Source organism: Dermacentor albipictus, chromosome 9 (assembly GCF_038994185.2).
Source record: "Dermacentor albipictus isolate Rhodes 1998 colony chromosome 9, USDA_Dalb.pri_finalv2, whole genome shotgun sequence".
Taxonomy (NCBI): domain Eukaryota; kingdom Metazoa; phylum Arthropoda; class Arachnida; order Ixodida; family Ixodidae; genus Dermacentor; species Dermacentor albipictus.
Genome location: NC_091829.1, coordinates 56,050,421 through 56,073,693, shown reverse-complemented (window position 1 = coordinate 56,073,693; position 23,273 = coordinate 56,050,421). Strand labels below are relative to the sequence as shown.

General features: G+C 47.1%; 1 protein-coding gene across 1 annotated transcript in view; it reads left to right on the top strand.

The window, feature by feature from the left end:
* The window catches only part of LOC139046775 (uncharacterized), a 135,048-nt gene that overhangs the window by 42,910 nt on the left and 68,865 nt on the right, over window positions 1-23,273 (top strand). Inside the window, exon 2 of the mRNA XM_070526340.1 lies at window positions 16,305-16,359. Coding sequence (XP_070382441.1) covers window positions 16,335-16,359 — 25 coding nt within the window. The 5' untranslated portion in view covers window positions 16,305-16,334. The remainder of the gene's footprint in view (window positions 1-16,304; window positions 16,360-23,273) is intronic.

The following is a 23,273-nucleotide window of genomic DNA, read 5'->3' as shown; positions in this document are numbered from 1 at the left end:
ACGTCTTAATGCTCCTAACCACAGCCGTCACTCTGGCTATCTTTGCAGTCTTTCGAGAAACACTTCGGCACTGTAGGAGTAACGAGAAACTAAGAATAGTTGTCGTGTGCCACTTCGGTGGCAGCGATAGCGTTTTAGCTTAATATTTCCTATGCAAGCCCTTAAATAGCAGAAGCGCGATGCTGAAGGTCACATTAGGCAAGAAATTGCGCCTTTTGAGAGTCGGAAAAACGCCAAAACTTGGACTCCGGCTCTCATTTGCAAGAAAAATTGCGTGACGCGAACGTCACCTTGTAGGCGTCATGTTGTCATACTTTCAGTGACCCAAGTTGACGTCAGAAAAGTTCGTTGCAGAGCGGCAGATAAACGTAGGCTCCTGGGGCACGTACCCAGTGGCACACACGTTGTAGCCGCGTTATAGATACACACCGGTGTGTATCTTATGCATACTTTTATACATCACGTGCCTGCTTCCCCTATTTACATAGTTAAGTATGTGACAATGTTAACGTGCACATGAAAATAACATCTGGAATATAACTGCTGGAGCTCCACATCGTAGCTTACCGCGTCGGCCTCCGTGGGCGGGGTGCACTTCAATCGCAATTTGCACAAGTTTTCTACCTTATTTAGTACCTGGTACCGCGAACGAGGCCTGCCTCGTACAAGTGGCTACCTTTCCCAAAAAAAGACACACGAAATTGTGTTTTTTGATAGGTCAGGCTTTAAAATGTGCAGTGCGATATCACTGGATCCACCGTGAGAGCCTGCGCCCGTCGTCTGCTTCACATGCCAGTGCACTGACTTCTGCTGTTCGCGGCGCTGTTCGCCTACACGACGCTTGCGACTGCCGCCTGATGCCTGTAGTTGGTTTGAGCCATATGCTTATTCGACAGCAACAACGTCAATAAAAAAAAATGCGTGGACACCGAAGCACTTGTTATGAGTTGTGAATGCGAAAGCATTGATGTCCATTTGTACACCGCCGACTGGTCCTTCGAGGTATGAACTCTTCGCGGACAAGCGAGCGCATCGAGACGCTTGAACAACGCCTCCTAGACACCACAAGGCAAGTGCACTTATTTCTGTGACGTCACGCTACCTTGTCCAACTGTCATATAAGCTAATGTGGACGCTCTCTAATATAGCGCGGTGATTTTGTCCTCACCGCTTCCGTCACGCCGGGCTTGTCGATGGAAATTTTGGTCCAAGTAGCATGACGTCATAAAGCAGAGTGCACAGGCCTGTTATCTAGGAGTAGCTGGTTTAGTTTAGTAGGTGAGAGACTGGGCCTCTAAGCGTGTGGTCGTAGCTTCGAAACCCACTACCACGAGCGCCCTCCCTCTCCAGTTTATTCTGTTACTTGCGCTTTAGTTTCTTTAGAGCGATTACCGACGCGATGTTAGAACACAGGCAAGAGCCTGCGCGGACACGGAACGACCGAATAACAAAGGCCTCCGAAAGCGAGGGTGACGTGGCATCGCCACGATGCCCTCTCCCCTCACGCAACACGTCTCGTGGCGTCGCAGCCAATGAGAATTTAGGGGCTCGTTCGCTGCTACAGACGCCGACCTTTATGCTCAATGAGCCACTTTATCATTTCGCCCATTACCATATTTACCACGTCTTCACGGTACCAGTACCACGTCTTTACTGTCCACGGTACCAGTACCACGTCTTTACGTCTGTGACGGCTGCGATCAATAGTCTCAGATGGAAGGAAAGGTGGAACCGCTCCTGAGGATTGTAGAAGTATACCTAACATAACCAGAAGCGGCCTCAAACTGTGAAGCTCAATATTGCTATTGACTACGCAAGAGCTTTGTCCAGCAGCAGGTGCGCAGAGTGATGGTGCATTTTCTGGCGGTTCTCAGCATTACTACACTGCACTGTGAGCTCCAAGCTGACGCTTATCCTTCACACCTAATGATATCTCTGAAGTACATGCAAAGATCAGATGCCAAATTAGGATTAAATTTCTGCAACACACAAGCTTGGCTAATCATCAGAAACATCGCAAGCGTGCAACGAACACGCATCTAATATTCAGCCAATACGTCTGCTCTCTCATAAGGTTTTGGACACTGCAAAGGGAAGTGTGGCAGTTCACGCGCTCACATTCTTGTGTGCGAGGTATCGTACTCACGAGCCATCCGCGGCTGCACGGTTCCACCACGCAGAAAGTATACGTTGTTGCAGACTCTGCGAACAACCCAGCTGTGGCCTTAGAGGTCTTACAAGCTTTTACCATCTGCACTTACCGTGACGCAGTATGTGACGCGGTCTTTCCTTCGGTGAAAGGACAAACGCTCTACTGGGAACTTTGCAAAGAAAACTTTCTGCTGAGTATGCAGAACAGGGTCGCTATGACGTAAAGTGATTCCACTCTGACTTTATTGCTGTATCCTGACGGCATATACTTAGGAGTTATGTACTTAGAAATTGCAGAGAATCGTTGTCTCTGCATCCTCACTACGAAATTTGATGAGGTTTGTTCCACGTAAGTGTGACAATTAGTGGCTAATTTTCTACTTCGGACGTAAATTTTCTGACAAAAATTGTTGAAAATCGCAAAAATACCCAGAAAACGGAGCTGTCAAGTTTAGAAAATTGGACGAAAAACGATACCACAATTCTTCGAATTGCTTCTCACAGAAGATCTGAAACGCGCAGAACTGACTTCTTATACATGGCTATCAAATAGGCAGCTAATATGCGAGTAAGGCTGTACTAAACCTTTGCGCACAAGGTAAGAAAATCACGTAGGATATAAATTGATGTACCAAATTTGTCCCCTTTAGATTCTCTAACTTATGGTATCGACAGAATTGGGATATGTGTTCTTGATGCAGAGTTACGTATTTTTAAACTTCGTGCTTCTGTTTTTCTCTTTTTCTTTCAAACTAAGACATTTTCGGCAGTTTTCGTAACATTGAGGTCTAAAATAAAAATTCCGTTTCCAACAGTCACTAGAACGTACCTTTCTCTCTCAGATGCACCACAATTTATATAGTCGGCCCAGGGGTTATCTCGGAAATGCATTTCTGCGTTTGACATTTATTTGAATAAGCGACATCGGAGTTGCACCCGTGCCAAAGCCACTCAATCTCATTACAAATCATTGTTTGCTCTCTCTCTCTCTCTTGCTCTTAAGCAGGACGTCTTCAGAATCTTGCAGTTACACCTGCTGCATTCCAGTTGTACCAAGGTGGAAGCTGTCGTACATGTGCATTCTTTCCTTCCAGCTTTCTCAGTGCTTCTTCCACACTTGACGTCCGGTCTTGTTTGCTTTGGAGACAGCAGCGGACCTCGAGGGTCCTCTGCTTTTATTCCACTCACAGAACGCACACTCACGCCGGTCAGCTGACTCACTATTTTATGCACGCGACGCTGGTGAGCCTCAGATAGTCACGCGTGCTTGAAACATAAACGTTGCACGCCATTTGCTTCGTCTGCGTAGACAGCCATTTGTCGGCGAAATTGGTCACAAGCTTCTGTGGCGAGACGACGGAAGAACCTGAAGGTGACGAAGGCTCAGCTGAAAACAGAGACGCTGTTTTGCCGTTGAGGTGCACGGAAAAGGTGCGCTATTCTCACTTGTTTAAATGGTCGAAATTGCAAAGTACAAAGTAATAAAAATATAAATATGCCCCAGGTGTATGCTTTGCACCCGCCGTGGTTGCTCAGTGGCTATGGTGTTGTGCTGCTGAGCATAAGGTCGCGGGATCGAGTCCCGGCCACGGCGGCCGCATTTCGATGGCGGAGAAATGCGAAAACACCCGTGTGCTTAGATTTAGGTGTGCGTTAAAAAACCTGACGTGGTCGAAATTTCCGGGGTCCTCCACTACGGCGTGGAGGACTACGTCCCACTACAGCGTGGGACGTAAAACCCCATACTTTAATTTTTTTTGTATGCTTTGTCCTCATTCAAATAGCCTTCTGTAGAAAGTGAAGCAATGCTTTTCTACTATTATAATTATTAGTATTATTATTTCTCACACAGCCAACACCACTGGAATTCTAATTCTACTACATTCTTTCGCGGTTGCAGTTGAGCAATTCGCCTCTATATCCTTCGCCAAGAAAGGTCGTCCGCGAGTATAGGTGACAATTTCTCCACGCCCCGGTTCAAATGCGATAGCAATAAACGATCGGACCGCCCAGCATGACAACACTGCCATTGGAGCCGATTCGTTAGGTAAGCCGTGATAGGACGCTCGTTTAGGGAACAGCAAAACCACAAGGTTTCCATAAATTTTTCTGAAAACTACAGCACTCTAAACTGCGGATATATAAGTGTTTTCAGAATCCAAGCGCTATGTTTCGCACGTAGCAGCGTACCCTATGTTAAAGCTTTAATAATATTCCATCACAGTCGGGTTTTCGCGCGAATATCAATGCTCTATATTGAAGCACTCCTTGAGTTTGTATACTTGACCTTGGTTCAGCGTTGACATGTTTCGAAAGAGGTACTCGCTCTTTTGCAATTCCTAATCATGATACCCTCGTTACGATGGCATCCCGAACGACGTCGCTAACCGCGGTTAGCTCGGCTACACAGCAGGAGGAGCGACGGTTAGGCGGCTAACCTCGGTCAGCGTGGCCGCGGTTACCGTTAACCGAGATTAGGGAAATTAGGCACCAGGGAAATCGGCCATAAGCATCCTAACCACGCTAGACGCCAAACCGAGCTCGGCAGCCTCGCCTGATAGATGTCCGATGACGGATCTATCGATGGCGGAATGCAGAGCGGGCTCTTCGAAAGTGGGTCGCGCAGGTCGCTGGAACGTCGCGAATAACCCCCTGCACGGCTTACAAATCAACTGTAGGGGCTATTTATCCTCGTCCATCACAAGAACTACTCGAGCTAAAGATACCTAACACCTTGAAGAACACAAATTTATTGGAATAACTTGAGGAACTCATTTTTTTTCCGAGTGCAGCAAGGGAATGATCTTAATGGCAGGCATTCCACCGAATCTGTGAGCTTATTATATTTACTGTTCTTGAAATGCTTGATTATAACATAATGTTGATGCTTATTTCCTCTTCGATGTTACGGTCACTTTATTCTTGTGAGAAGTGTCGTTCGGCTTTATTTCTTATTGAATATGAGAGTTCGTTTTTTGTTTGTCATCTCACTGTGTTCCCATGGTTGGTTGAGCAGTGCTCGATTATTTTCACCCCTGATTGTTTAGCGGCCCTTTACTGTTTGACTGTTTTTACGTGAAACACCACGTATAGTGTTTCGAAGATCTCTCTTGATATTCCAGTAATTTAATAGTTATACAGATGCAACGCATGTATTGTAATCTATGTGATGGGCTAAATAGAATGCCATAAACCTGCCTGCTTCGTGTTTCCATTTTTGGATTGGAGGAAACGGCACTCGCCGCGATCATCTCAAAGGGCTAGTCTGGGCTGACACCATAAAACTGCCGCAGCGGTTGCGGCCTATAATGGTTAGAGCGTCGTGCTGCTGTGCAGTGAGACGATATGACCATCTAGCCCGCAATTAATTTTCTTTTTTCTTCAAGTATGAGCTATTCGACGTGACAGCAGCAGCTCCCAATATCCACTATCGGGAAAGTCGGGGAATCTTTGCGAAAAAAGCTTTTCTCTTAATGTGACGACCTGTAGGCTGAACGCAAGTCTTCTCACTGACGGAGTTCCGTAGGCTGTGAGGAGAGTGCGCTTAAAACTGGCAACTTAAACAAGCGCTACTGGTGTGTGTGGCATGAAGTTCACTATGTTGGGGTTTGCACTGGTTCTTATATAATTTGTGTCTTCAATTTGTGTAATTCATATTGTGTCTTATAGGGAGCAGAGGTCACGCGTTCAGCGACCGATCCAGCGTGCACCACTTTCCGTCGTGTTTCTGTTTGTTGCGATTATCTGCTGTGTTGCGAGCGATTCATGGAGGTCGAAGCATTTTCACCGCGGTTTTGTCGCTGCAGTATGTGTTGCCATAGTACGTTATACCGTAGTATGTGTTGCTGTAGCATGTGTATGTGTCGCCGTAGTATGTGTTGCCGTTATATGTGTTGGCGTAATATGTGTTGCCGTAGTATGTGTTGCTGTAATATTTGTATGTTTGTATATTTGTATGTTTGTATGTTTGCTGTAGATGTGTTGCTGTATGTGTATGTGCTGCCACAGTATGTGTTGCCGTAATATGTGTAGCCGTAATATGTGTTTCCGTAGTATGTGTTGCTTTAGATGTGTTCCTGTAGTATGTAATATGTGGAAAGTATGTGGCGGGGGGGGGGGGGGTTCGCGCCGTGGTCGTTATCGAAGATGCAAAGAAACGCTAGTGGCGCATCTTGCATCCCAGACCTTGGTAGTCCTATGAGGAGGGCGTCTGTAGATAGGCGTAGCGCAACGCCGGCATGGGTACATCGCCAGGGGCGGGGGGGAAGGCCCTATTCTGAGACTCTCCTCCTAGTTGACATGTCCGTGCTGCCTGCTACTGAAGCGCTAGCTGATTCACTTGGCTGGAGTACGAGAGAGAAGCATCCAGCCAGTCTTCTTCTCGCTGGTGCATCTCCAGACAGTCAGCAGCGACTGAAATGAACACTCCACTGGGCGTATGCGTGCGGAACACCCCTCACCCCTATGAAGCGTACACGGATATGCGATAGGAAGCACGCATCGCTTGGAAAGTTTTGCGCGGAATTCAAGCAGTGGTAAGGAAGAAAGGACATCCTTGGTTATTTCGCGCCAAAGGCACACTTGTTTCGCCTACAAGCACGTCCCAAGCACGTCCCAGTCTTAGCTGCGAAATAATTTTCTCCATGTGACATGGTGCATGGGCGTTCTTAGATTCCGCCCCAACGGAATGCGATCGCCAAGGGCGGGATCGAACCCTCAACCTGTAGCTCAACTGCGCAACGCCATAGCCACTCGGCTAGCGCGGCGTGTTCTGGCAAGTCAGAGCCTGGTCATTTTCGACTAGTGTGATAGCGCAATTTCACGGCTGTGCTCTTTGTGGTGGGTGAGCTAATAATAAAATTCTCACTTCCACCCGAAAGCTGAAGCACCGGTTGCGACTGAAAATAGTACATAGCTGTATTATGTAGGGATCGTAGTTTTATCGGCCATATCAACTTGGGAACATCCCCTTACGTACTAAGTTAACAATGACAGAATGCGTGAATGTGACTCAACGAGGATGTAGAAAGAAACAGACAGAGACAGCGCTGTCATTGTGTGTCTGCTTCTTTCTACGTCCTTGTTCAGTCGTGCTTGTACATTCCATCATGGATTCATACCAACTAGCCCATCAACGTGCTTTAAGTAAATTAACCAGCATTGTGTCACGCGCGCACAGGTAAACGTGAACACGTATCGTTCCATGAGCGCGGAAGCCGGCTGTGAAAATTCTGGAGTGAGGAATGGCGGTAGCGGCAAGCGAATTCATCTTCATGCATGTCTCGCTTCAGTGCGAACGAAATGTCAAAAACACAGCGCATACGAAGCTACCGACGCTACGCGTACTCTGCAAACGCCGCAGATCTCTTTCGAGACACACGAGCGCCGGCAACGCGTCCCTACGGTGTAGTAAAAACCAAAACATCTTAGCAAATAATATGACCTAAATATTAAAGTAACGCTCGGGGAAAGAAACTCTATGCACAAATTGCTCTCGACCGAGTTTATGATGTCGCGTCGAGATTGGAGAGTCAATCGCAATTAACTAAGAAACAGCCTACTCCAGAATCTGATGGACCTATAATCTAATGCCCTCACAACGGGGAACAACATCTTATCAAAATACCACCCAGTGTTATCCAGTTACGAGCATCTAAGAAAAGTGTTCCATGTGGCACCAAGGGTCACCTATCGCCGCATCGGAAACGCCGCGCCTAAATAATGCAGCAGACGCAGTAAATTGGAATATTTTTCACGCCTCGCGAAACAGAGAGTCATTATTTTTGTTCTTTAGGGAAACCGCATCCTCCATTGCGAAAATCACGTAGACGTCGTGCCGTACTCAGATGAATGCATTAACATGTGTGCGAGCACACTTGAAACTGAGATTACGAAGGAAATAAATGAATTGATTTTTATGGTTCGTGGATCGAGAAGCCAAACGTGCTTTTATTTTCGTGTGCGGGAATATCGTTCTGCTTGAACCACTGTTCCGCTTCGTTTCGTCCTTGCTGTCGGTCACCGCAGGCTGCACTTTCCGTCATAGTTCTTGATCATTGCCGAATTTTCGCAACATGTAATGGCGGTGGTCAAAATAGGGAGGTTATGCGTGGACAGGTTGACTTTACCCTTTACGAACAAATGAAAGGACGAATTTCATTGAAGATGGCGAAACAGCTCGTGAGACGAAACATTTAAACTTGCACATAAAACTGAACATAAAGTTTTAATAGGGGTGCTTTGTTTCGATTCGCCGTAGTGCTTAGAGAAAAGAAAGACTGAAATAGGAAGAAACACACTAAAGGATTACAGTTACTTAGTCTAAATGAGAAACCGTTTCTAAAATGTGGCCTTCGTATCCTTCCATGTATGAACGCTAGCCGCTGTTCGGTCGGATGCTTCTTCTTTCTTTTTATGCGAAGCATACTAGCCGCACAACCACGCTCTTCCTTGCTGCGCCGCGCGCGGCCGCGTAGCTACCATATGACGTCATAACAGCTGCAAGACGCCTCCTCGACACGCCAATGGGCGCGCGTCTCCAGCAGAAGCGTGGTGTGTTGTCAGGAACGCCTCCCCGGCGCAATGATGGGCGCTGTAGGGGTCGAAGGATGGACTTCGGTATGAAAACCAAACTTTGGAGGATTTATTTTACATTATTTACAAGGAGGTGAGAGACAAGTAACAGTTGTACAGTCATTATGGGCCAGCAGCAACTCGGACGCTGCGGCCCGCGGCAAGAAGTTCGAGAGAGGTGAATCAGGGAATCAGGGAATGCTCTGGTCTCTCTGGAATGCTTCTTATAAACCCTTCGAGCACTGGTAGTAGCGTCATGTTTGACCAATGGGAGAGTCCGCTCAGATGACGCCACTTTCAGCCAATGGTTGGCGCCCGTATCGCGTTGTCACACCCGGTGGCTCTCTGCGGTCTTGCCTCGCAGTGGTGCAATGCGCTTTTTCAAAGGAGGAGAAGGGGGGGGGTGCTCATGCTCCATTGTCCGAGGACCCACTTGCTCCCGGTGCTACGGCCGCGCAGCGGTAGCAAATGTCTTCTTCAAAGGCTACCGGCGCGACGCTGCCAGGCCTTCTCGGTACGTCACAGCCGTCCGGCGGTCACGGTGCATTACCGCCGTCTTGGTTTGGCACCCACTTTACTTCCAACAATGCCGTGCTATCCCCTCGCTTTCTGGAAGAGTCAAGCAGAGAATAGCTACCGGCGGCTTCCAAACTTGTTGGCTCGTGCACTCCTCTGGAATGTGCTTTCCTGCTTCTGCATTCCTCAGTTAGCTGTGCTGCGATCCGATGTGGTCTGGGGAACTCGAAGTAGCCTCAGGAAACGGCGCCATATCTAACAGCGTGCGTCTCTCGCAGGGGCCAGTCCGGTTGTCTGGAACGCCTCCCCGCGCTCCCATTCGGAGGCTCAACTCGTGCGCTCGCTTGCGGCCGCGTAGCTACATAGCCGGGTCTCAGCTCGTGCGCTCGCCTGCATGAGTTGTTTCTTCGTCTAGCCGAACCAAATATAGCCAAGCAGCAGCAGTTCACCAGGCTAAACAGTGGTTCAACAACTAAAATAAAGGCTAGTATGCTTCGCATCCTGGGCTTAACCTTAGCTAAGCCACAGCCATTTTTTTTCATTATTTGTTTGCAGCGTGTAAGACATGCCTGACAAATTTTCCCCCTATTATTATTGGTCTGCTCATAGCAGTATATTTATAATATGAGATTGAACGGCGCCCCCGCAGTGTCCACTAAGATTAGTCTAGGCGGATTGGCCGAATTATGTATATATATATATATATATATATATATATATATATATATATATATATATATATATATACACACATAAGATATTGTAGAAGCGTGATGGACATAGAGGGCGCTAGAACGTACTGCTAATGCAAACTTTTCCAATTCTGCAATCACCCCACCATAATTGGTGAAAAAATTTTCCGTCCACCTCCACTTCTCTAACCTCTCCCGCGGCATCACGGATACTCCGGAAATGCCCCATCTCATAAGATGTGTGCGCACTGATTACGCTTGATGAAACCGAACGACAGAAAATAATTTCCGTATCGACGGCTTTTCGGCCGTAATACAATGCAATTAATCAAGCGTCACTGCCGTTACTATGCTGAACAAAATATTTTTTTTTCTGACTAACCGAAGACTGCCCCGTACGGAAAATAATAGAAGATGGCTGCCCAATGATTGCTCTGGCACTACCTGCTCGGAGCGGCCGGGGAATATGGATTTATTTGCGTAAATAAACATTTTTTCCGTGCTGCCAGTATAAAGTTATCGAACCTTTTCGGAAAGCATATGACATCACCCTGCCCTTTGCTGAGGATCCGTTCTGGCATTCTTGACAGTCACTGAAATGTCACGGGGTGTCCTTGCTCATGTGATGTATGGAGCAGGCATCTAATGTCGAATACGAGCTGCTTGTATGGCGCGCGATGCATAGGTGATATCACAGATTGTAGGGCGGCCTTTGAGTCACTGAATATTGACCATTGTTAAGAATGGCGAGCTGCAAGGCAAGATTGCCACCCAGTTACGACTAGGGGACAAGACGCGCATCCCCCACTCTCCGTCGCTGCAGCTAGGAGAAGTTCGAAGAAGCGGCCTTTGTGTTGAAAACCACCTCCATCCACCAGCCCCATCGTCATTGTGACGGAACGAGTTCGGTGGGCGAACAATGGTTCCGGAGCTCTCCAGCGCGGACCTGATCTGACACGCATGGACAAGCTGCCGCGGGAAAGCCGTTTTTTGGTGCTTCCCTTGCCTCGGCCAGCCGCAGGACAACGAGCTACCCATGATTGGCACCGAAACTTCCCGGAATGGCACCCCTCCAACGCCGTCGTTGGGCATCGGAATGTGTGTGCCTTTGTGTACGTAAACTGTTCTGCAGAGCGGCAGCAAGTTGGCGATGAGTAAACGAACAGTCGCCGCCTCGTATGGCCGGCGGACCGAGTGTATAAAAAGCTGTTGTTGTGCGAATGCTGGACACACTTCTCTCGTGCAGTCATGTTGGACTGACACTCTTTCTCAAGCAGTCATGTTAGACTGATTTAATTTCTGTAAATAAACCCTTATTCCTCGTTCTCGATGAGAAGCAGTTCTTCACTTCATCAACGTCCTAAGAGTAAATAAGTTCGACGACGGCATGGGCCAGCTACCTTCAAATTCATGCCGTACTCCAATCTTGGCAAAGGACCACGGGCGATAGGGATTGAGCCCCCAATCCTGACACCATTGTCAATGTGGTTCCCGATTGACGAAACAAAGTGCAGCGCAAAGAGCAACTAGTTCTTCAGATGTCGATGTGTGGTCAGTCCTAAAGCTGATGTTAATAGCTCTTCCTGGGACAACCACTGCACCGGACGAACAGTGGATATCTGTGGAACCATCAGTATAAATATGTACACTGTCCGCATACCTCTCGTACAGAAGAAGCAGATATTGTAGCTTCAGCACGGGTGACGACAGCTCAGACTTTTTCCCGATTCCTGGTAGACTGAGATGTACTGTGGGGAGGATAAGGCACCAGGGGGGTATCGATGGTTTAGATGCAGCGGTGAAGCCCGACGGAAGTTTGTCGTTGCATTAGAGAATGATGAGAATGATGCTTGGTGCCTGTCTGAAGGTAGTGTTGCAATGTGGTGATAGGGGGAATGTGCAAAATGTCTGTTGTGCATTCTCAGGCCTTCCATCGTAATGTGAGTAATCGCAATAGTTGCCTCAATTGACGTGCATCTGGGCAAACAAGGCAAACTCTGAGTGCTTGAGTTTGTGCTGCCTGTAGAACTAGAATATTTGTCTGGCAGATGTTGTTCAGTACATGTAGGCTATATCCTAAAAAATCGAGAGAGAGCTCTGTAGAGTTTCAGCATCGCGTCTACTGACATCCCCCACATCTTTCCTGTCAAGTATTTAAACTGGAAAGTTGCTGTCCGGTGCCGTTTCATGTAGGCCACGTTCGGGCTCCAACAGTGGTCTCGGTCTATAATTACGCCAAGAAATGTGTGGGTTCTCACGTACTAGGTCCACCCATTGATTTAGATGAAATAGAGTGTCATTGGTTTGTGAGTAGATGCCACTTGTGCATTTTTCTGGTGATACGCTGATATCTTGTTTACGCAAGTTGCTCGCTGTCAAAGTTGCCGCTCTTTGAAGCCGCGTACGTATCTGCTCGTGTAACTGCCGACGTTTGCACACAGATGTCGTCTGCGTATCTTTAAATCTGTATGGTAGTTGGCAAGTATTCAGCAAGTGCAACAAGAGCGAGGTTGAATAGCATCGGGCTGAGAGCACCGCCTTGAGGATCGCCCCTGCTGGTCTCAGATAGTTGGACCATCGCGCAAACTCTGCGTTGACTTCCGGGACAGCATTTTCCATTCAAGGCGCTCGCTCTTTTCCAAGGGCGACAAGACATCGATGTCACAGAAGACTTTTGTGCGCGGATCGCAGACCAAGCGACTCGTCCAGATCCTCCAGCCCGTGATTGCCGCATGGACCTTTTTTTACAAAGAAAGAGTTCGAGGCGGCACTAGCTCTCTGCAGGCGCTCTTCATCCCCAGATCCAGATGGTATATTATACCGAGCCTTGTGATATCTCGGAGAATCCGCACGGAGAGAATTGCTGAGTCTTTACAACTCCTCATGGCAGGAGAGAAATGTTCCTCATAAATGGAAAGTAAGCTGCCTGGTGCCACTCTTGAAGCAGGGCAAATCCCCACTAGAGCTCACCTCTTACCGCCCAAAAGCGCTGGCCAGCTGTGTAGGAAAGATAATGGAACAGATGATCCTTGGCCGCCTGGAATTGTTTCTTGAACACTACAAGATTTATCCGAATTCCACTTCTGGTTTTCGACGTGACAGCTCTTCAATCGACAATGTAGTTGATCTCGTTTAATATGTCCAGCACGAAAGGCCCAGTAAGCGTTTATCTGCAGCTTTATTCTTAGATGTAATAGACGCATACAACAACGTATTACATGAGGCCATTCTCGACGCTCTTGCCACGGTTGGCCTAGGTGGTCGAACTTTTTGTGGATTGCAAGTTACCTATCTGCCAGATTATTCTTTGTATTACCTGACGATGGACCTTGAGATTGTGCCAGAAACTGTGTGGGTTGAAGCTCCTGTTAAACGTGGCATCAATGTGCTGCTCTGCGAACACGACTTCCCTCCTAGCATGAGTAACGTGCAGTTTTTTTAGCATATCATTAGCTGAAGTTATTGATGTTGCAAAATATAATGTCCTAGTAGCTGCTGATTTCAATGTTCCGTCTATGGTTGGGGTTTTTTCACGCGTGACATCCGCGTCCTTATCATCCCCTCGCGGTAGTGCACTGTTCTTCTCTGTGGAAATTCTTAAATTAAAGCAATTTAATGCGGTTCCAAACGCAGATGGTAGTGTTGTGGATCTGATTTTCGCTAATATCTACGTTGCTGATTTTTTTGTTGCTGTTAACAATTTGGTTCCTGTTGACCAATGGCATGTTCAGTACGAATACGCAATTTGTTTAGAGGTGGTTCATGTGTTGAGCGAACCTGTTCGCTCATTTGTTTTTTCCAATGGTGACTATGAAGGCCTTTACCAATATCTCAGTGATGCCGACTGGTCTAAATTGTACCGTGCTATAGATGTCGGCAAAGTGGGTGGCGTCCATAATAATTCAAGTAAAACTCTTGCTTGGGCTAGTTGGTTCATGCTTGAAGTAGTAAAGGCAAGGCGCAGAAGACCAGGACTCAAGAAGAAGAACACAAATGACAGGACCGGCGCCACTCAGAACTAAGTTTATTTCCGCAACAAGCCTGCCTTATGTAAGTTATTCACGCCGAATCACACACCAAACTTTAGAAGTAAAGAACAGCAATCAATCGACCACTCAGGAATTATATCTGGCACATAATATCGAATGAGCAAACAAGAACCACACGTGGATCAGCACGGGAGGTAATTGATCTAGTATAGTCCTTTCCAAGCCAACGGGGCCAAAAAACGAGGCATAACATGTACCGTCTACGCTTCACTATCACACTATCCACAACATAACACGCTTCGAACACCTAAGGCCCAGTCACTGATAAAACCCGCACGACTATGGGAATAATGACCAACGAATAACACAGGAAAAATCTGAAAAAGGCATCTAAGTATAGCGTCTCTGTCAAAACTAAATATCTCTAAGAGTCACTCACCTAAAATAATGATAAAACATGTGACCGCGCGAAAAATCGCGCTTTCACATGTCCGCGGTCACCAAATCCCTCTAAGCTGTGGTCGCAGCTATATCGGACAAACAGGTCGATATTTTAATGATTAATTAATTATGGGGTTTTACGTGCCAAAACCACTTTCTGATTGTGAGGCACGCCGTAGTGGAGGACTCCGGAAATTTCGACCACCTGGGGTTCTTTAACGTGCACCTAAATCTAAGAACACGGGTGTTTTCGCATTTCGCCCCCATCGAAATGCGGCCGCCGTGGCCGGGATTCGATCCCGCGACTTCGTGCTCAGCAGCCCAACACCATAGCCACTGAGCAACCACGGCGGGTGATATTTTAATGAACTTGCAATGGAACATTGTCGTAATCTGCGCAACACTGAAGGAAGTTTCCTTGCAGAGCATTGTGGAGACTGCACTAATTGCCGTCCTCAGTTTGACCAAACTAAATTTTTGAAGTTTGGAAAAGACACGTTCGAGCAGGAAATTGCGGAAGCCTATTTCATCAAGAAAGAGGGAAACACGTGCGTCAGCAGGCCGTCCATTGTGCTTAGTGACAAGGAGACTACCTTAAGGAGAAGGCTTCATTTAGGCCTCAGGTTAGAGTGATTTCATTTGGTTTTTCCGTCTGTCTTCCTTTCATTTAACTAATTTTTATTTTGTTGACTATTTTCTAGTGGCTCTTAAGCTTTTGTTGTTTTTTTTTACACAGACGCTGTTCTTTAGACCTTTATCGTCCAACTCTTCTGTCCATTTCATTGTTTGTCACGTGGTTCATTTTTCGCACGGTCACATGTTTTATCAATTTTTCAGGCGTTACTATTAGAGATATTTAGTTGAGGCGCAGACGCTGTACTTAGATGCCTTTTTCATGTTTTTTTTTCCGTGTTATTCGTTGGTCATTGTTCCCATAGTCGTGCGGGTTTTATCACTGACTGGGCCTTAGGCGTTCGAAGTGTGTTATGTTGTGGATAGTTTGATAGTGAAGCGTAGAGGGTACTTTTTATGTCTCGTTTTTTGGCCCCGTTGGTTTGGAAAGGACTATACTAGATCAATTACCTCCCGTGCTGATCCACGTGTGGTTCTTGTTTGCTCATTCGATATTATGTGCCATTAGATTTAGGTGCACGTTAAAGAACCCCAGGTGGTCAAAATTTCCGGAGTCCCCCACTACGGCGTGCCTCATAATCAGAAAGTGGTTTTGGCACGTAAAACCCCACATATTATTATTATTATTATATTATGTGCCAGATATGATTCCTGAGTGGTCGATAGATTGCTGTTTTTTACTTCTAAAGTTTCGTATGTGATTCGGCGTGAATAACCTACGTAAGGCAGGCTTGTTGCGGTAATAAACTTAGTTGTGAGTGGGGCCGGTCCTGTCGTTTGTGTTCTTCTTCTTGAGTCCTGGTCTTCCGCGCCTGGCCTTTACTTGTCCATAATAATCATGTAAAAATTGCTTTCGCAGCCTTCAATACCTGCAAAACGTTTTGTACTACTCGCTATGCCGCATGGTTTTGTGAGGAATTGCATGGTTTACTGCGTAAATAATCACTGCGTAGCGACAGTGATGTAAAGCGTAAGTTTGTCGAGAAACAGGTAAAATGCAATCCCAAATGTTTCTTGACCTGTGTTAAAAGATTATAGTTCGGAGCTTGCTGAGGTTAATGTCATAAATCATCCATCTCGTGGAATTCTTGAAATCTAACGCAGTATCGCCAGTGTATTCGCTGAACACTCTTTTCATCCATTTTCCTGAATACAACGCATGCTATTAGCTCTGGTGACTGGCAGTATATCTGCAGTGACGTTTTCAACTTTTCGAGTTCTTCAGAAGACGATATCGCGGTGGCCGTAAGTAAGTTGAAAGCGAAGGCTTCTCTTGCTTACGACCGTATACCATTTTTTTTTGTCACAGCGCGAGGCCTCTTCTCTGGGTGCGCCCTGCATGATCACCGTCAACCCGACACAAGGTACGTAGAAAGACTGACATTGGCAGATACATTGAGACATTTCCACAATGGACCACTGTCGGAGGACCTCTTGCTAGGCGCGTGGTCACAGAGTTGGCAGACGACAGAGACAATGCGTGCACTTTCACGTTTCCTAGGTGACACGTGCCTGGACTCACGCCTGTGATACCAGTTGTGTAATGTGTCATTCACCTCGTTCCTCCCATCATCATCCATCACTGTGACCCCTTTTCTTCCCCTCTTCCCCCTCCCTTACGTAGAGTAGCAGGCCGGATGCTCCATTATCCGGCCGACCTCTCTACATTTTCCAATCATTAAAATACTTCCATTTTTTTGTCATAGGCTCTTCTGTTTCTGTTCCTCTCCTTACGCACATCCTAAATCTTGCTTGCGTACAAGTGCCTTTTCTTGTTGGAAGAATGCAATAGTCGTGCCAGTTCATGAAAGTGGCATCATAAATAACGTTTAAATTATGGTCCCGTGTCCTTGTTGTCTCCGTTTGAAACATTGTTTGAAAAGTTCTGTTTGCACATCTGTTGTTTTTGTTTAGGCATAAAATTATTATATGCGAACATGCCTTTCGTCGTGGCCGGCCTGTGGAAACAAAGCTTGTGTCCTTTCTTGATGCTGTGCCACCCGCTGTTGCTAATCGGAGGCATAGTTTAAGGCATATTTTCCTTCCTCGCGCTTCCCAACACTGTTTGCTGTGCATGTACGTCGAACGCAAACGCACCGGCATGTTCACACTCGACGCCACCGGCCGCTCTCGTTGCGCTAAGCTCTGTGAAATGAACCATGACTAAAGATTGGACTACTTCCTAAGACATTAAGAATGACGAAGCATCGCAAAGGTTAAAGCAATGCAACGGACAGTGAACGCGAACTTACCGACATATATGACAGCGGCAAAGCAGCTCAAGAAACAGAAAAGCGAGACCAACGGCTCCTTTTACAGCAAGGCTGTATATAGTGTACCCTCCGTCAGTGGTCCATGTCCGTCGGTCTAAGGGTTCCCTCGACACGAAAAAATGTTCGTCTCCGGTTTCACACAAATGCTCTGTAGCCCTCAATCTCATGTAGGTACATTGGAAAAAGTATGCTTAAATTGGCCGCTAAGACGACTCTATCATTTCGCCGATTTTCATTTACTTGTCCTAATTACTTAGTTCTCAGTGAAGTTGTAAACTTTACAGAATTCCCGTCTGCTGTTAATACGTGGCCGTCTGCGGAGGGAGTGTGGTTACATAAAACGGCTGTAACTCTTGTTATATAGGAACTATATGACAAGACATCGTGTATTCCTATTATATAGGAACACAGTGTTCCAAAGCCTTCGTTGCCACTAGACGAGAATGGTAGAAACCGACAGGCTCCCCGTCGTGAGGCGAGGAAGAAACTCATTAATTCTAGTAGCCAAGTGCAAGCTAGAGCGCGCACACTTAGTTGCTTTAGCTCGTCCTATGTGGGACGCGACGTATTCGTGCCAGTCGTGTCAAAGAAGTGTAATACCGTCAAACGCCTTGCGGCGTCCGAGACCCTTCGTTATACACGTCACTGCTTTGTAAACGTCGCGCAGCGCAACAGGTCACTGCGTTCTACAGAGCAGTGCACAACCCACGGAAGAGGTCGTGTGGTTGCGCAGTTCGAGCCGAGTAATCCACGCGCATACTTGCATGTTATCGATTTTAACCACTGCAGTCACTCTGGCAATCTTTGTAGTCTTGTGAAAAGCACTTCCTCACTGTATAATTATTAAGAAAATCAGATCAGTTTTCTTGCACATCTTCGCTGGCAGCGAAAGCCTCTTAACTCAATACTTAATACGGAAGCCTTTAGAGAGCACAAAGGCGATGATAAAGGTTATATTTGGCAAGAACGCGCTTTTTGAGAGTCTACAACGCAACAACGGCGACACCAACCCTCATTTGCGAGGAAAATCGCGTCACGGGAATGTCACCCATAGGTGTGACGTAGTGATACTTTCAGAGACACAAGTTGACGTCAGAAGACGTTCATTGCAGAGCCGCAGATAACCGTCGGCTTCTGGGGCACGTGTCCAGTGGCAGACACCCACTTGCCGAATGATACATACCCAATGGTATACGTATCTTACACATATTCTATGCATCGCCTTCCTTCCTGCTTCCCTATTTACATAATTAGGTAGGCGAAAATGTCAACCTGCACAACAAAATAACATCTGGACTATATATGCTGGAGCTCCACGTCTTAGCTTACCGCGTCGGACTCTGTTGGTGGGGTGCACTTACATCGCAATTTGCACTAGTTTTCTACTTTATTTAGTACCTGGTACCACGAATGTGGCCTGCCAGCAGACACACGAAAATGAGTTTTCTGGTAGGTCAGGTCTCAAAACCTGGGCCGGTATTTTGTAGCGATGCCTTATGCCTTATTCTATGCTATTCTTATCATCCACCACACACGGCCGCCTGATCCCGTTGATAATGTGGGCAGACCGTCGCTCTGACCACTGGCCAAGCGCGAAAAGCCTGAAAAGGCATAGAATCGGAAAAGGCATCGCTACAAAATACCGGCCCTGCAGTGCGATATCACTGGCTGCACTGTGAGCGCCTTCGCCCCGTCGTCTGCTTCACATGCCAGTGCAGTGACTTCTGCCGTTAGCGCCGCCGTTCGCCCACACCCCGCTTGCGACGGCCTCCCGGGGCATGTAGTTGGTATCAGCCATATATTTATTCGATGGCAACAACGTCAACCAAAAAATCCGAGGAAACCGAAGCATTTGTTATGAGTTTTGCATGCTAAAGCATTAATGTCCAATTGGACGCTTCTGAGTGGTCCTTCGAGTTAGTTTAGCGGGTGAGCGAGCACGTGGAGACGCTTAACCAACGCCTCCTAAATAGCACAAAGCCAGTGCACCCACTTCCGTGACGTCATGCTACCTTGCCCAATTGTCTTATAAGCTAATGGGGACCCTCTGAAATGAGCCGCGGTGATTTTGTCGTCACCGCTTCCGTCGCGCCGGGCTTGGCGATATAATTTTTGGTCCAAGTAGCATGACGTCATAAAGTGCTATGCACAGGCCTGTGATCTAGGAGTAGCTGGCTTACCGTAGTAGGTAAGAGACTCGGCCTCTGAGCGTGAGGGCGTAGCTTCGAAATTCACTACTACCAGTGCCTTTCCTCTGCAATTCATTCTGATTCTTGCCCGTTAGTTTCTTTGTAGCGATTACCGAGGCGAAGTTAGAACAGAGGCAAAAGTTTGCGCGGACACGGAACGGACGAATAACAAAGGCCTTCGAGAGCGAGGGTGCAGTGGCGTCGCGACGATGCCCTCTCCCCTCAAGCAACACCTCGCGCGCCAGCTCGGCACAGGTGTATTCTGCCGCCTGCTCTGGTCAGTCGAGGCACGGACATCACGCGGCGTCGCAGCCAATAAGAATTTAGGGGCTGGTTCGCTGCTACAGACGCCGGCCCTTTCGCTCAGTGGACCATTTGATGCTGTCGCCCATTACCGTCTTCCAGCCTTCACGGCTGTGACGGCTGCGATGAGTAGTCTCAGAAGGAAGGAAAGGTGGAACCGCTCCAGAGGATTGCAGTGCTATACCTAACAAGATCAGAAGCGGAGTAAGACGGTGAAGCTCAATATTGCTGTTGGATATGCAAGAGCTTTGTCGAGCAGCAGGCGGGCAGGGTGTGGGTATTTTCTGGCGGTTCTCCGTATTACTGCATGGTACTGCGGGCTTCAAGCTGAAGCTTATCCTTCACAACTAATGACATCGCTAAGGTACATGCAAAGATCACATGCCAAAATAAGATGAAATTTGTCCAACACACAAGTTTGGCTAATCATCAGAAACATCGCAAGTGTGCAACGAACACGAGTCTAACATTCGACGAATATCTCTGCTCTCTCGCCAGGTTTTGGACCCTGCAAAAATATGTGTGGCAGATCTCGCACTGACACTCTTGTGTGCGAGGCATCGCACTCACGACCCATCCACGGCTCAAGGTTTCCACAACGCAGAAGGCATACGTTGTTGCAGGCTCTGCGAACACCCCAGCTTGGACCTTAGAGGTCTTACAAGCTTCTCTTATCTGCACTTACCGGGACGCAGTATGTGACGCGGGAGAGTTCACCTAGCTCTGTCTGTGCTTCAATGAAAGGACGAAGGCTCTACTTGAAACTTTGCAAAGAAAATTTTCTGCTGAGTATGTGGAACAGGGTCGCTATAACATAGAGTGATTCCTCTCTGACTCCCTTCCAATATCCTGACGTCATACACTTAGGAGTTGCAGAGAATCCTTTACTCTGCATTCACTCCATGAAATTGATGAGGTTTTTTCCGCGTAAGTGTGACAGTTCGTGGCTAATTTTCTACTTCGGACGTCAATTTTCTGACAAATATTGTTGAAAATCGCAAATACCCAGAAAATCGAATTGCCAAGTTTAGAAAATTGGACGAAAATGATACCACAATTCGGTGAATTGCTTCTCATAGATCTGAAAGACACAAAACTGACTTCTTATAGATGGCTATCAAACAGGCAGCTAATATGCGAGTAAGGCTTTGCTAAACCTTTGCGAACAATGTAACAAAATCACGTATGATATCAATTGATTTACCAAATTTATCCGCTTTAGATTCTCTAAGTTATGCAATTGGCAGAACTGGAATATGTGTTCTTGATCCGCCCAATCTCATTGCAAATTAATGTTCTCTCTCTCTCTCTCTCTTGCTCTTAAGCAGGACGTGTACAGAATCTTGCTGGTATACACCCGTTGCATTTCAGTTGCACCAAGCTGGAAGCTGGCGTATATGTGCATTCTTGTCCTTTCAGCTCTCTCGGTGCTTCTTCCACACTTGACGTCAGGCCTTGTTCGCTTTGGAGCGAGCAGGGGACCTCGAAAGGCCTCTGCTTTTATGCCAATCACAGAAGGCACACTCACACCGGTCAGCTGACTCAATATTTTTATGCATCGCGATGGTGGTTCGCCCCAGATTGTCACGCGTTGTTGAAATATAAACGTTGCACGCCATTTGCTTCGTCTGCTTAGACAGCCATTTGTCGCCAAAGTTGGTCACAAGCTTCTGTGGCGAGACGTCGGAAGAACCAGAAGGTGACGAAGGCTCACCTGAAGACGAATACGCTGTTTCGCCGTGGAGGTGCACGGCAACGGTATGTCATTGTCACACGTTTAAAAACTCGAAATGTCAAAGTACAATGTAATAAAAATACAAATATTCCCCAGGTGTATGCTTATTCCTGATTCAAATAGCTCGCTGTAGAAAGGGTAGCAATGTTTTTGTTATTATTATAATTATTAGTATTAATATTTCTCACGCAGCCAACACCGCTGGAATTGTGGGACTACATTATTTCGCGGTAGCAATCGCGCAATTTGCCTCTATAGCCTTTGCCAAGAAATGTCTGCGAGTGCAGGTGACGATTTCTGCACGCCACGTTTCAACTCGGATAGCACTAGACGATCCCAACGCGAATTCTTCTGCACAGCTATTGAAGCAAAATCATTAGGTATGCTGTGATAGGACTCTCGTTTAGGCCACAGCAAAACCACAAGGTTTGCCTAAATCTTTCTGTAAACTACAGCGTTCTGACTGCCGGTGTATAAGTGCTTTTAGAAGCAAATGGCTCTATTTCGCACGCAGCAGCGAAGCTTACTTTAAAGCTTCATTAAAATTGTATCACAGCGGGGTTCACGCTCGAATATCACTCCTCTATATTTAAGCATTCCATGCGTTTGTATTATGGACCTCGGTTCAGCGTTGACATGCTTCGGAAAAGGTACTCGCTCTTTTGCATTCTTATTCATAATACCCTCGTAACAATGGCATCCCTAACGACATCGCTAACTGCGGTTAGCTCAGCTACACGCAGGCCTGGAGGGGAATGAGAGGGCTGACGCTCTAGCTCGAGAGCTCACGAACCGAGTGGAGCAACCATCGCCCTCCCATTCACAACCCGCAACTTCACAGGAGAGCCGACGCGAGGAGGAGGATAACGATCCGGCACGTATGGCACCACGCGATATTCTTGCTCACCAGCGCGGCATGCGGCAAAAATACGGCGCCCCCCACGCATCTTTGCAAGGGGAAGACGCAATAGATCTCCGCAGGATTCAAACGGGGGTCTACCCAAATTTATTAAGATTAAGCAAAATTTTCCCAACGATGTACGGGCGTGCCTGTCCGTGGTGTAGCGACTCCCCACCGTCTTTGTACCACATATCATGGGGATGCCAAAATAGACCGCCGAATTTAAATGCCTACTTAGTTAGGTATAATTTAACCAACACACTGGAGCAATGGGAGGCACAACTCGCCAGCTCAGACCCGAAGGTGCAGAAGGCTCTTCTTGGTCACGTTCGGCTAGCGGCAGAAGCCAGTGGAGCCCTGGACTTGGGGCACCACCCATCAAGCTCCTAATCCCCTATCCCCATTTCCCCAATTCAATAAAGTTATTCTCTCTCTCTCTCTCTCTCAGCTACACAGCAGGAGAAGTGACGGTTAGGCGGCTAACCTCGGTAAGCGTGGCCGCGGTTAGCGTTAACCATGATTAGGGCAGTTTCACAGCAGGCAAATCGGCCATAAGCATGCAATCCGCGCTTGACGCCAAACCGAGCTCGGTAGCTTCGCCTGAAAGTTGTCAGGTGACGGATATATCGTAGGCAGAGCGCAGAGCGGTATCTTCGAAAGTGGGTCGCGCAGGTCGCTGGAACGTCGGGAATTCCCCCATGCACTGCTTACAAATCAACAGTAGGGGCTATTTATCCTCGTCCATCAGAACAACTGCTCGAGCTAAAGGTACCTAACACCTTGAAGAACGCAAATTTTCTTGGGATAATTTGAGGCATTCATTTTTTTCTTTTCCGAGTGCAGTAAGGGAACGGAACGTGTTCTTCAATGATCTTAA